This window comes from Chiroxiphia lanceolata, chromosome 26 (genome assembly GCF_009829145.1).
Source record: "Chiroxiphia lanceolata isolate bChiLan1 chromosome 26, bChiLan1.pri, whole genome shotgun sequence".
Taxonomy (NCBI): domain Eukaryota; kingdom Metazoa; phylum Chordata; class Aves; order Passeriformes; family Pipridae; genus Chiroxiphia; species Chiroxiphia lanceolata.
This window is the reverse complement of record NC_045662.1, coordinates 5309341-5323161: the sequence shown is the minus strand read 5'-3', so window position 1 is coordinate 5323161 and position 13821 is coordinate 5309341. Positions and strand designations below refer to the sequence as shown.

At 66.2% G+C, this 13821-nt stretch overlaps 1 protein-coding gene across 1 annotated transcript; it reads right to left on the bottom strand.

Annotated features, from left to right (window-relative positions):
• Positions 1-235: 235 nt before the first annotated feature.
• Positions 236-13253, bottom strand: LOC116798706 (TANK-binding kinase 1-binding protein 1-like). The gene is made up of 11 exons (XM_032711300.1): positions 13158-13253; positions 11776-12111; positions 10089-10317; positions 9888-10010; positions 9705-9809; positions 9100-9253; positions 8838-9016; positions 7894-7943; positions 3988-4106; positions 2331-3121; positions 236-1305 (listed from the first exon to the last, which is right to left on the bottom strand). The coding sequence occupies exons 3-11, from the start codon at positions 10308-10310 to the stop codon at positions 1177-1179; spliced, it is 1872 nt and encodes a 623-aa protein (XP_032567191.1). The 5' UTR covers positions 10311-10317; positions 11776-12111; positions 13158-13253; the 3' UTR covers positions 236-1176.
• Positions 13254-13821: the final 568 nt, after the last annotated feature.

Sequence of the window (13821 nt, the reverse complement as noted above, 5' to 3'; positions counted from 1 at the left end):
GGCAATGGGACCCCTGAACCCCGTCACCCCCCTCAGCCACCCCGGTGACACAAGTAGGCTCTGCCAGAGTTGCCTGTGCCAGCCCCAGGCTCACCCCCTGCCCCACCCCAGCCCCGGGGGGGCCACCAGGAGCCTGGACCCCCCTCCCCTTCCCCAGGGACCCAAAGAGAGGAGACGGCTTCGCCCCCCCCGGGGCATTTTGGGCGCTGGAAAGGTTTTATTGGGGTCGGTGGCGTCGCAGCGGGGGCGGGTCCCTCTGCCCGGGGGGGGGTCCCGGGGCAGGGGCGGGGTCGCGCCCGGCCGAGCCCCCGGGGGTGCGGGGGGGGGGTGTGCGCTGTGACACGGGGGGGACATGCAGCGCAGAGCGGCTCAGTGAGGGGGGGACAGTGCTGTGGACCCCCCTCTCCCGGCGGCCTTGAGGTAGATTGAACGTGGGGGGGACAGGGTGGGGATGGGGTGGGGGGCTCAGGGTGAGCGGCCGCCTGCAGCCCCCCGGCCAAAGCAGGGGGGTCTGGGGGGGATGGAGGGGGGCTGCTGGGGGGCTGCGCTGTCCCCACGCCGGGGGGGGGTGTCAGGGAGAGCCCCCAGGGCCGCGGAGCCCAGTGCAATGTGGGGAGGGGTCCTTGCTGCGCCTCGGGGTCCGTTTCTCAGCAGCATCTTTGGGGGGAGGGGGGAGACACTGAGGGGAGGGGGAGCTTTTAGTGTAAAAGATGCTCGAACTGGTGGGATGAGGAGAGGGGGACCGAGAACAAGCAGCTGCCCCCCCCCAACCCCAACTCTGACCCCAGGAGCAGGGGAAGGGGCAGCCCCTTCCCCTCACCCTCTTCCTGGGGGCCGGATCCAGGACCCGGCCCCTCGGATCCTCCCTGAGATCAAGCAGCGACACCCAAGGGTGCAGAGGACACCCAAGGGCACAGACAAGTCCCCTCCGGCCACCACCTGGGGTGGCATGATCCTGGCACCCCAATTCCAGCATCCAAGCCTGGCATGGACACAGGGATGGGGCGAGGAACCCACTTGCAGGGGGCTGGGGGGGCTCAGGGGGCTCCGGGGTGTGTGTGGGGGGGGCTCAGTCTTTCTGTAGCTACTGAAGACTTGGAGGTATTTCGGGAGCCGTGGTGCTCCTGGTGTGTTTTCATGCAGCATCCAAAGGTCGGGAATGGGCGGGGGGAAGGCTCAGATCTTGCTGTTCTCCAGGTGGGAGTCGATGTGCTTCACCAGGGCATCGTCCGGGTACCCGATGGGGAAGGCCAGCTGGCACAGGGGGCAGCTCCTCACCTCAGAGTCCACCGTCTCCAGCAGCAACTGTGGGGGCACAGGGTGGGGTTGAGACTCCCCCCAGGGTGGCCACATCCCCCCCCATCTCCTCCCTGGGACATTCCCACTGCTGGGAGCAAGCTGGGTTAGAAACAGGGAATCCGAGGCACTAAACCCTGCCTGGGGGGTGGGTTGATGCTTCCTGCCCTCCAACCCACAACAACACCCTCCGGGCTGTGGGGGGTCTCCAGCAGCAGCTGTGGGGGCACAGGGTGATGTTGAGACCCCCAGAGTGGCCACACTTCCCCCCCCATCCCCTCCCTGGAATATTCCAGGCACCAGCACCAAGACAGGGTAGAAACGTGGAATCCAAGGCACTAAACCCTGCCTGGGGGGTGGGTTGATGCTTCCTGCCCTCCAACTCACAACAACACCCTCTGGGGTGTGAAGGGTCTCCAGCAGCAGCTGTGGGGGCACAGGGTGGTGCTGAGACCCCCAGAGTGGCCACACTTCCCCCTCCATCCCCTCCCTGGAACATTTCAGGCGCCAGCACCAAGGCAGGGTAGAAACATGGAATCCAAGGCACTAAACCCTGCCTGGGGGGTGGGTTGATGCTTCCTGCCCTCCAACCCACAACAACACCCTCCGGGCTGTGGGGGGTCTCCAGCAGCAGCTGTGGGGGCACAGGGTAGGGCTGAGACCCCCAGGGTGGCCACATCCCCCTCCATCCCCTCCCTGGAACACTCCAGGCGCCAGCACCAAGGTGGGCTAGAAATGCAGAATCCAAGGCACTAAACCCTGCCTGGGGGGTGGGCTGATGCCCTCCAACCCACAACAACACCCTCTGGGGTGCAGGGTTTCTCCAATGGCAGCTATGGGGGCCACAGGGTAGGGCTGAGACCCCAAGGGTGGCCACTTCCCCCTCCATCCCCTCCCTGGAACATTCCAGGCGCCAGCACCAAGCCGGGTGAGAAACACGGAATCCGAGGCGCTAAACCAGCCCCGTGGGGTGGGTTGATGTTTCCTGCCCTCCAACTCCCCTCGAGAGAGGCTTGGGGGGGGGTCCCACTCACGTTGATGGAGGGCCAGGACTGGGCGTGTTCCGCCCGGGCGTAGGCAGCGGCCGCCCGGCGCACGGCGTCGGCGTCGGGCGCGGGGAACCCGGCGCAGAAGGAGGCGCAGCGGATGGTGCCGGCCTCGGGGCTGGGCGGGCTGGGCAGGGCCCACTCCTCCTCGTCCGACGACTGCTGCTTCTCGAAGCGCACGTGCTGCTCCTCGAAGGGCTCGCGGGCGCTCAGCGGGGCCCCCGCGCCCCCCAGGTACACCTCCCCGTAGGGCCGGTGCTTGGGCAGCGTGGAGGCCTCGGGCTGCAGCCACGGCGAGCGGCTCTGCTGGTACAGGGCCACGTTGGTCGCCTCCGAGTAGCTGCGGCGGCCCTGGAAGCCGGCCTTGATGTGGCGGCTGGAGGGTTTGGCGTAGCCCAGCTCCATCCTCTCGCCGGGCAGCCGGTGCGGGGACGCCGAGGCCGGGGACGGGCAGGGAGGCGGCGGCGGGGCCGGGGATCGGCGCTGCTGCGCCGGGGACTGGTTGGAGGGGGGCACCGGGGACCGGCGCTGCTGCGCGGGGGACTGGCAGGGGCCGGGGGCTGGCGAGCGGCGCTGCTGGGCCGGCGACTGGCTGGGAGGGCCCGGCGAGCGGCGTTGGAGGGCGGGGGATTGGCACTGGGAGCGCCCCGGCGGGGCGGGCGAGGGGCACTGCGGGGCGGGCGAGCGGCGCTGCTGGGCCGGGGAGTGGCACTGCGACAGCGGGGAGTGGCACTGGGACAGTGGGGAGTGGCACTGGGACAGCGGGGAGTGGCGCTGGCCTGCGAAAGGAAAAACCCCCCCACCCCGTTAGCTCGGAGGTGCGGAAAATATCCCTCGGGCATCCCGGGTGGAGGGGGGGGATGTGGGAGGGACCCCCGGCGGGAGGGATGATTCTGGGGTGGGACGATCCCGGGGTGGGATGATCCCGGGGGTGGATGCTTTTGGAGGGGGTGCACCCAAGGATGGATGTTCCCAGGGATGGATTCTCCCAGGCATAGATGCTCCCAGGGATGGATGCTCCCAGGGATGGATGACCCCAGGGATGGATTCTCCCAGGCATAGGTGCTCCCAGGGATGGATGCTCCCAGGGATGGATGCTCCCAGGGATGGATTATCCCAGGGATGGATGCTCCCAGGCATAGGTGCTCCCAGGGATGGATCTTCCCAGGGATGGATGGCATTGGGGTGGGATGATCCCAGGGATGGATGTTCCCAGGGATGGATTCTCCCAGGCATAGGTGCTCCCAGGGATGGATGGTCCCAGGGATGGATTATCCCAGGGATGGATCTTCCCAGGGATGGATGGCCTTGGGGTGGGATGATCCCAGGTATGGATGTTCTTGGGGCAGGAAGCTCCCAGGAATGGATGCTCCTGGGGTGGGACACTTCCAGACATGGATGGTCCCAGGTACATTTTTGGGGTGGGATGCTCCTGGGGCAGGATGCTCCCAGATATGGGCACCCCCAGGGGTGGGATGATCCCGGGATGATCCCTGGATGTTCCCAGGGCAGGATGCTCTCAGGGACCAACACCCGCATCAGCTCAGCACCGTCGGGAGTCCGAGGGCAGCCAGCCCTGTTCTCCCAGCTCCTGTGCCCCCCTCCCTGCCTGGCAGCGGGGTGCAGCCCCCCGTGCCCCCCTTACCGCCGTTGAGGCCCTTCTCCTGCAGCAGGGCCCTCAGGATCTGGCTCTGCAGGGAGCTGAGGTTCCGCAGGCGGCACAGCTCCTCCGTCAGCTCCGTGTAGGCCAGCGCCAGGTTCACCCTGCGGGAAGGGGGGGGACACAACAGGGTGGCTCTGAGGGTGACAGACCCAAACCAACCCAAATTCAGCTCGTCCGCTCAAAAAGTTGTGGGAGCAGCCCGGAGCATCCAGGAGGTGGGTCCTCACCCCCCTCCCCTCCCCGAGAGCTCCGTGACAAATCCATCAACCGCGCCCCGGGCTGGTGTCGCTTTCCCAGCCCGGCTCCTCCGCGGGGATGTGAAGGGAGAAGCCGCCTGCGAGGGCCCCGCGGGGCCGCGCTCGGCGCGTCCTCGAAGGCTCCGCTGAGCCGTTGTGACACCCCCGGCACCCGGAGCCGCCGCTCGTAACCGCGGTGACAGCGCCGGTCCTGCCCCTGCCCCCCGCGGGGACGGCGGGGAGAGCAGGGGAAGGGCAGGGAAGGAGGGATGTGGTGAGAAAAAGGATGGAGGGGAAGGAAAAAAAAAGAGAGAAAAGAAGGAAAAGGTTACGCGGAGAAAAAGAGGAAAAAATAAGGGCGCAGGAGGGAAAGCGAGAAAATAAGGGAGGAAGAATATAGGGAGGGGGAAAAGAGGGAAAAGAAGGGAAATAAGGATATGTGGAGAGGAGGGAGAAAGAGTGGAAAAGGAGGAAAAGGAGAAAGGAGGAGAGAAAGAAGAATACAGAGAGAAAAAGAGGGAAAGTCAGGAAAAGAAGGAAAAGGAGAAAAAGAATGAGAGGAATGGTGTGTGAAGGGAAAAAAGGAAAAAAGGAAAAAAGAAAAAAGGAAAAGAATGAAAAGGAGGAAAAGAATGAGAAGGATAGTGTGTGAAGGAAAAGAAGGAAAAAAGGAAAAGGAGAAAAAGAATGAAAAGAATAGTATATGAAGGAAAAGAAGGAAAAGAAGGAAAAAAGGAAAAGAAGGAAAAGAAAAAAAGGAGGGAAAGAAGGGAAGTGGGAGAAAGAGGATATAGACATTAAAAAAAAAAAAAGAAGAAAAATAAGAAAATAAGAAAAAAAAGAAGAAAATCTTGAAAATCAGAAAAAATGAATGGAAATAAAAACAAATAAGAAAACAGAAAAAAAAAAAAAAAAGAAGAGAAAAAATAAGAGAGTGAAAGAGAGAAAAAGGAAAAGAAAATGAAAAGCAACACACGTTTCCCCATCTGGGTGCCCAGGACAGGTCCCCAAAGTCCCCGGGGCCCTGCCAGGGTGGCACTGAGGGCACAAACACCTGGAGATGTCCCCGGACAGAGCCACCCCCGAGACCCCCCAGTGCAGCCCTGCCGGTCCCCTCCCCAGCTCCCCCCGTGCATCCCGGCTGCTCCCATTTCCCACTCGGCTCGTCCTTCCCGAGGAAGGAATTCCCAAGTGGGAATTGCCGTGAGCTCAGAAAGGGCGGGGAGGGAGGGGGTGGGAAAGGGCAAAACTAAGAAAAGAAAGCAAAAAGAAGGAAAAGCGGCCCCGCGCCCGCCGTGGCAAAGCACCAAGAAAATCACCCCGGAGATGGAAAACGCCGATAAGGCGCTTTTTCACACCAAAAGAGTGGCGGAGAGGAGCGGGTGACAAAAAAGAGCTGAATCGGCGAGATCGGAGCGGGGAGGGAAGGGCTGAGCCCGGGGAGGGGGGAAGGTGCCCCCGGGGCAGGGCTGTGCCTCAGCTTCCCCTTCCCAGCCGGCGGAATTTGGGTTTAGAAGGAAGGTGGGATTGGGAGTTTTGTTTCCCGGGGGGAGGGAATGGGTATTGTGGGAAGGGGGACAGGGAGAGTGGGATAAAATGAGGGGTGAGCACGGGAGGGGTCCCAGGTGCGGGAGACTGGACTTGATGGAAATAAAGTGAATTAAGGTGGGGAAGGGTGGGGGAGAATAGGGAGGGGAAACCCCCCCCCCCCCCCGACCCCGGGATGTGCAGCAGAGAGGTGGGCACCTCCCAGGGATGCCAGTGTGGGTGGAGCAAACCCCTCCCCGGATCCCCCCCACACTGATTTACACCAGGAAGACAAGGAAAGAGCAAAAGCTTCCGACCCCTCTGGAAAAGGAGGGGGAACCCCAACACTTCAGCACCTTCCCAGCCCCGTGTGTCGCCTCTGATGCATCCACAGCTCGGCACAGGCTGCCCAAAGGGGGGCACAGTGCCAGGCTGGCACATCCTGCCTGGTGTCACAGTGTGGGGGGGACACAGGGGTGCAAAGTCCCGCTGCCACATCCCGGGGTGGGCATGGAATGGGCATGGAATGCAGGGAATGAGGGTTGATTTCAGGCTGTGCCCATCCTGATGCCACCGTCAGCCCCAAGGGGTCTGGTCACGGCCCCAACTCCCATCAGCTATTCCCAGATTTGGGGTGTCTTGGCCCAAACCCCCAAAGTTGAGATGCTCAGCCCTTGTCCAGCGCCACACATGGCACCCAGGGGTGCCCACATGGAGCACCCACAGCTCGGGGTTGCAGCCAGGGGGGCACTGGGAAGAGATGGAGGAGGGACCCACACCCAGCACTGGCACCACGGGGGCTCCACACCCGGTTACACCAGTGCCAAGGGAAACCCTCCAGCAGGGTTTGGCCACGGAGAAGGGGGAGCCAGTGGCTCCAGGCAAGCTGGGCGTGATCCTGGCACTGCCCAGGGCAGATGGGCTGGAGAATGATTGGCATGGATTAGTACCATAGGGGTGGCATGGATTGGTGCCACACAGTTGGTATGGATTGGTGCCGTGGGGATGGCATGGATTAGTGCCAAAGGAATGGCATGGATTAGTGCCATGGGGATGGCATGGATTGGTGCCATGGGGATGGCATGGATTGGTGCCATGGGGATGGCATGGATTAGTGCCATGGGGATAGCATGGATTGGTGCCATGGGGATAGCATGGATTGGTGCCATGGGGATGGCATGGATTGGTGCCATGGGGATGGCATGGATTGGTGCCGTGGGGATGGCATGGATTGGTGCCGTGGGGATGGCATGGATTAGTGCCAAAGGAATGGCATGGATTAGTGCCATGGGGATGGCATGGATTGGTGCCATGGGGATAGCATGGATTGGTGCCATGGGGATAGCATGGATTGGTGCCATGGGGATGGCATGGATTGGTGCCATGGGGATAGCATGGATTGGTGCCATGGGGATGGCATGGATTGGTGCCATAGGGACGTCATGGACTGGAGCCATGGGGATGGCATGGATTGGTGCCACACAGCTGGTATGGATTGGTGCCATGAGGATGGCATGGCTTGGTACTATAGGAATGGCATGGCTTGGTGCCATGAGCATGGCATGGATTGGTGCCATAGAGATGGCATGGATTGGTGCCACACAGTGATGCCCAGTGCCACACAGCTGGCACAGATTGGTGCCCTGTGGTTGGCACGGGTCTGTGCCGCAAGGATGGCGTGGATCGGTGCCCAGGCGTGGCACGGGTTGGCGCTGTTCGGTGACAGCCGCTGATCCTCGGTGCCGCTCTGCAGCCACGGGCCGTCAGTGCCCTCTGGAGGCAGCTCCGAGGCGGCACCGGGCACCGGACACACCACCGGGCACCGGGCACTGCACACACCCTGTGGCACCGGGCACTCCGAACCCAGAGCTCTGCTCAGCTCCAGATTACCGGGGTGCAGCAATTTTGGGGTGCAGGACCCCAACAACTGCTCTTGGGGTGCAGGACCCCACCCGCTGCAGCACCTCAACGTGGGGAACCCCCAGGGACCCCTCCCAAAGCAGGTCCTGTCCCCACCCTGGCTGTGATGCCCAGTGGTGCCCCACAGACAGTCCCCACGTGCCCACATCCCTGCCTGCCAGAGCGGGGACCCCCCACCACAGCCCAGTCCCCTCCCAGCACTTACTGGTCGTCGCCCACCTTCTTCACCCAGGCCATGTCCCGCTCTGACTGCTCCTGGGGACGGAGAGCAGACACCCTCTCAGCACCCAGACCCCCACCCACCACAGACAGGGGGTCCCACAGGGCCAGACCCTGTCCCATCTCTGTTCTGGGGAGAACAGACACCCCATCAGCACCCAGACACCCACCCACCACGGCCAGGGGGTCCCATACAGACAGACCCTGCTCCATCTCTGCTCTGGGGAGAGTAGACACCCCACCAAACACCCAGACCCCCACCCACCACAGACAGGGGGTCCCACAGGGTCAGACCCTGCCCCATCCCTGCTCTGGGGAGAGCAGACACCCCGTCAGCACCCAGACACCCACCCACCACAGCCAGGGGGTCCCATACAGACAGACCCTGCTCCATCTCTGCTCTGGGGAGAGTAGACACCCCGTCAGCACCCAGACCCTCACCCACCACAGACAGGGGGTCCCACAGGGTCAGACCCTGCCCCATCCCTGCTCTGGGGAGAGTAGACACCCCACCAGCACCCAGACACCCACCCTCCAAGGATAGGGGGACCAGATCCTGCCCCATTCCTGCTCCGGGGAGAGCAGACACCCTGTCAGCACCCGGACCCCCACCCACCACAGACAAGGGGTCCCATACAGACAGACCTTGCCCCATCCCTGCTCTGGGGAAAGTAGACCCCATCAGCACCCGGACCCCCACCCACCACGGTCCGGGGGTGGTCCCACACCAACAGACCCTGCCCCATCCCTGCTCCGGGGAGAGCAGACACCCCACCAAACCCCCGGACCCCCACCCACCACGGACAGGGGGTCCCACAGGGACAGACCCTGCCCCATCCCTGTTCTGGGGAGAGCAGACACCCCACCAGCACCCAGACCCCACCCACCACGGTCCGGGGGTGGTCCCAGACGGCCGGGCCCGCCCCGTACCTGCTCCCGGGTGTCCTGCAGGTGCTTCAGCTCCGCCTGCAGCCTCTCGCACTCGGCCTTGAGGTGCTCCTCGCGGTGCTGGGCGCGCTGGTTCTCCTGCCGCGCCGCCTCCAGCTCGGCCTCCAGCCGGCTCTGTGCCTCCATGGCCCGGCTCTGCCAGCCCCCGGCGCGCTCCAGCACTGCAGGACCCGCACGGATCAGCCCCCGACCCCGCCGGGAAGGGGGTCGGGGGGTCCCGCGGGGTGGGGAGGGGGCGGCTCACCGTGGCTCAGCCCGGGGTTGGGGTGCAGGCTGAGGAAAGGCACCTCCTGGCCGGGCATGGGGGTGCCCAGCCCCGGGAAGGCGCCGCCGTCGCGCTGCCGCAGCTGCTGCTCCAGGCTCCGGATGCGGCTCAGGTGAGTCTCCACCAGCGCCCGCTGCCCGGGGAGGGGACAGGGATGAGCTGAGCCCCCCCTCCCTGGGGCTCGTCCTGCCCCAAACCCAGCTCTTGGGGTCCCCGTGGTGCTGGTGGGGGAACTGTGCCAGCGCACGGCCGGCCCAGAGGAGGGTGGCAGGGTGGGGGTGGCCGCTCAGCTGGCAGGGAATAATCTGGATGGGAAAGGGGAGCCAGGGATGCCCACCCAACCCTGGAAGTAGGACTGGCACCACGTTGGAGCCGGGAGCATCCCTTGGCAGGGTTGGAGGGGGAAGATGGATAAAGCTGAGCTGGTGCATCACTACAACCCCTGACATGGCCCAAACGGGGCCGAGCAGCCACGGCCCCCCCAGCCCTGCACCCCCTGGGGTGGAGATGCTGTCGGCCCAGCTACTGCCACAGAGAGGGGAAGGGCACCCCAACGTCCCCAGGCCCCGGGGGCCGTCACCCACCATCTCTCCCAGCTCGGTCTCCAGGTCAGCCTTCTCCACGCAGAGCTTCTCGTACGCCTGGATCATCTCCTCCAGCTGCTCCTCCCGCTCTTTGCTCTTCTGCAGCTGCAGGGGGAGCAGGCGGGGGGTGGGTGGGCAGCTCGGGGACCCCCCGTGTGCCCCATCCCTGCCCTCCCCGCTCACCTCGTGCTGGAACTGGTTGAGCTGCTGCTGCAGCGACGCCTTCTCGCTCTTGAGCAGCGACGTCTCCTTGGCCTCGTAGAGGGAGAAGATGTGCTCCTCCCCGAACTCGCCGATCAGGGGGTACTGCGGCCGCGGGGCAGGGGGTCAGTGGGGCCCCCCCGGCCCTACACCACCCCCCCCCAGCCCCTCCTGACCCCTCACCTTGACCTCGTACATCTTGAGGCGGCGCTTGAGCGTGGAGTTCTCCCTCTCCAGCCCCGTGAGCCGGTTCTTGATGTCGTCGTAGGCGGTGATGAGGGCGAAGTGCGAGGCCGAGCACATCTCCCCCGACAGGTCGGTGTTGGGGCTGTCCAGCCAGTCCTCGTCCGGCCCCAGCGCCTCCTGCGTCAGGATGCTGATGTCGTCCTCGAACATGGAGTCCATGTCCTGCCTGGGGGGGCACGGGATGGACAGACAGACACACAGACACCGCTGACCCCGGGGCAGGGATGGGCCTGGCCGGGGTCTGTGGGGACGCTGAGGTGGGATTCGGGATGGACGAGCCCGGATGGGTCCTGGGGCCAGAGCGGGGTTTGAGGGAGCTCAGTGTGTCCCAAAAACAACAGGTGATGGAGGAGGGACAATCCCAGGAGCTGCCACAGTGTCCCTGGGGGTGGCAGGGGGACACTGGCCGTGTGATTGCCACCAAGGAAAGGAGGGACAGGGGGTCTGACACCCCCCAGACCCCCCTCACCGCCCGGGCCGGGGGCGGGAGCAGAGCCCGTCCCCAGCAGAGCAGCCCGGCAGGGGGGACACGGTGACTTTCCCCCACATCCCCTCGGGGAACGAGCACCAGAAATAGCGTCCGGTGCCGCTGCCTCCCGCCCTGTGCCGCACGCGAGCTGCTTCCCGGCCTCCCACGCCTCCGCGCCGGCACAGCCCGCGCCGTGCCCTATATACCGGCGCTGCCGCTCGCCCCCCGGGGCCCACCTGCCTCCTGGCACCGGCCCCGCACCGGCCCGGGGGGCGTCCCGTCCCGCCCACCCCCCGGACAAGGATTGTGGGTGGTGCAGGATCCCAAAGCCGCCGCCCCCGGCGGCTCCCGGGTTGTTTGGCACGGCCGTCCCGGGTGGTGAGGGGGCAGTGCCCGGGGTGCTGAGCCCCGGCACCCGCGCGTGGTGCCCCGGTACTGCCCCCCCGTCCCACCCAGGGACCCCGCGGGCGCCGGGATGACCGCCGGGCAGGCGCAGCCCCGCCGGCTCGTCAGACATCTGGGAGCCACGGCCGCACAAATAATTCATGGCACAGAGCCGGGAGAGGGAGGAGAGATCTGCAGGGGGACGAGGGGGGGACAGCACAGCCACCCCCCGAGCCACTGGTGCAGCCTGGGGACAGCCCAGCCCTGCTGGCAACCCCAGGCTGGGCACTCCCATGGGCAGCCAGGGGCTGAAACAGGGATAAACCCCCTGGCACCACGACCCCTCTGAGGGTCTCAAATCCACCCCCCAGGGAGGTGATGGAGGGGACCCACCTCTGCTTGGGCACCCTCCTCACCCCCTTGGGGAAAGTGAGGCACCCCTGTAAGCCAAGAGGAGACTCCCCAAGCTCTGGTGTCCCCTCAAAGCGAGACCCCCAGAGTCCTGGTCACTGGGCTGTCGTGTTCTCAGCCCCCTGCCCAGGCCCTGCCATGGGGACAGGACACAAAGGGCCCAGAGGCAGCTCTGCACCCTCAGCCTGGCCCGGAGCCCCCTGCCCAGGCCCTGCCAGGGGGCACCATGGGGACAGGACACACAGGGCCCGGAGGCAGCTCTGCACCCCCAGCCTGGCCCGGAGCTCCCTGGCCCGGCCCTGCTGCTCCCCGAACTCCCGTGCCTCGGTTTCCTCACCCGTTTCCCTCCGTGGCACCCACCTGGCAGCGGGCCCCAGGGGTGGGGCGAAGCGGCGCGGGCTGGGCAGGGCTGCGGCGCGGGCACACGTGTCTCAGGCGTGGGCAGGGCGGGCACACGTGTGTGTCTCAGGCGTGGGCAGGGCGGGCACACGTGTGTGTCTCAGGTGTGGGCAGGCAGCCACGGCGGGCAGGTGCTCCAGGGACTGTCCACAGGAGGGTCAGGGGGAGGTGGTGACGCTCTCATGAGGTTCCAGGGTGAGCAGCCGAGGTGCCCACGGCAGCCACGCTCCCTCCGCCTTCCTTCCACGCTCCCTCCACGTTCCCAGCAGCCAGCCCCTCCTCGAGGCCTACAAATCCCTTGGAAAAGAGAGAAAATGGGGCTGCAGCTCCCTGGTGCTGGGACAGCCGGAGGCAGCTCGGCGCTCGGGCGTGCCCGTGGGAATAGGGCTGGGAATGGGATGTGCCAGGCAGTGGGTGCTGCCGGGCTGCTGGCACCCAGCTGGTGTTGGGGACAGACCCCACGCCGCTGCCTGACCCCCCCAAACAGCCCTCTGGGGGTCGGGGGGGTGCACCCAGCAGGACCCAACCCAGGGCAGCCCTCCCGACCACGCACTCCCTGCCCCGAGCCTCGGGGGGCTGAGGGGGGGACGAGCCCCCTCCTCATTGCTGGGATGCTCTGGGCGCCGTCCCAGCTCGTGGGGGCTGAGGGGAGGGGGCGATGCCACGGCCAGGGCCACGAGCAAGGGCAGCGGCGTGGAACCAGCGTGGAACCGGCGTGGAACCGGCGTGGAAAGGGGGTCAGTGCGCGGGTGAGTCCGAGCGGGGGTCGCAGCGGGGGATGTGGGGGGGTCCGGCCTGTGGCGGCCCCGGCGCCTCCGGTAAACCCTCCCCGAGCGCCCCCGGCCCGGCCCGGGGCCGCCCGACGCCCCCCGCGCCCAGCCCGGGGCCGCACCGGGCCGGGGGTCGCCGGGCGGGGGACGGGGACGGAAACGCAGGAGGGGTCCGGGGCGGAGCCGGGATGGGGATGAGGATGAGGATGGAGCCGGGGATGGGGATGGAACCGGGATGGAACAAGGGACGGAGATGGGGGGACGGAACCGCGGATAGGGATGAGGATGTAGCCGGGAATGGGGATGAGGATGGGGACAAGGATGAGAATGGAGCCCGGGATGGGGATGGGGATGGAGCAGGGGATGAGGAGGATGATGAGGACGGAGCCGGTGACGAGGATGAAGCCGGGGATGGACCCGCGGGGTGAAGGCGGCGGGGGCAGATGGGGATGGAGTCGGGGATGGGGTCGCGATGTGGCGGGAGGAGAAAGGCCCGGTGGGGCGGGGGCAGCCCGTTGTTCCCCCCCCCGCCGTCCCCCCGCCGTGTCCCCCCGGCCCAGGCCCCGCACTCACCGGCGCTGATGCTGCGCTGCGGCGGTGCCCGCCGGGATGCGGCTCCGTCCCCGCCCCGCCGGGTCCCGCTCCCGGTGCCGCTCCCGTTCCCGGTCCCCGCCGCAGCCCCGGCCCCGCCGCCGTTTCTTCCGCTCCGGAGACACCGACGGACCACGTGGGCACCGGGCGGCCGCCGGCCCCTCCCCCGCCACGCGCCGGGGCCGCCCCCGGGGCTGTGACCCCCCCCCCGGGGCACGGCCGGTCCCCGCGGGGCTCCCGGGGGGGACACACGCGATGCCCCGGACCCCCCGACCCCCTGAGACCCCAAACCCGGGAGGGGGGAAGCACCTGCCCCCCGCCCCCTCCTGCGCCAGAGAGACCCCCAAAAAAGGTGGTCCCGGGGCCGGGGGGGCTTCTCCCCTTCATCCCCGGGGGGGTTCATCAGCACCGGGGAGCCGCGGCCCCGCACGGTGGGGGCTGGGCTCCCCTTCTACCCCCTCCCCCCTCCCAAACCCCCCCGAACATTTTATTCCCTGAATTGTTCTCGGAGCCGCTTCCATTATGGAATTACATCTTTTCCCTATGCAGCGCAGGGTTATTAATAGCTGCTCTCCTTTTGCTGCCACTGCCGCTCCAACGGGGCCCTGGGGGAAGGACCCCCTGCAGCCCCCCGGGCAGGGGGGAT

Excerpts from the sequence above, each read along its gene's own strand:
- LOC116798706 (XM_032711300.1), bottom strand. The coding sequence starts at position 10,310 with ATGGACTCCATGTTCGAGGACGACATCAGCATCCTGACGCAGGAGGCG. Across the intron at positions 9,254-9,704 it reads AGACCGAGCTGGGAGAGATG|CGGGCGCTGGTGGAGACTCA; the intron begins GTGGGTGACGGC and ends CTCCCCGGGCAG. Across the intron at positions 7,944-8,837 it reads TGCAGGACACCCGGGAGCAG|GAGCAGTCAGAGCGGGACAT; the intron begins GTACGGGGCGGG and ends CTCCGTCCCCAG.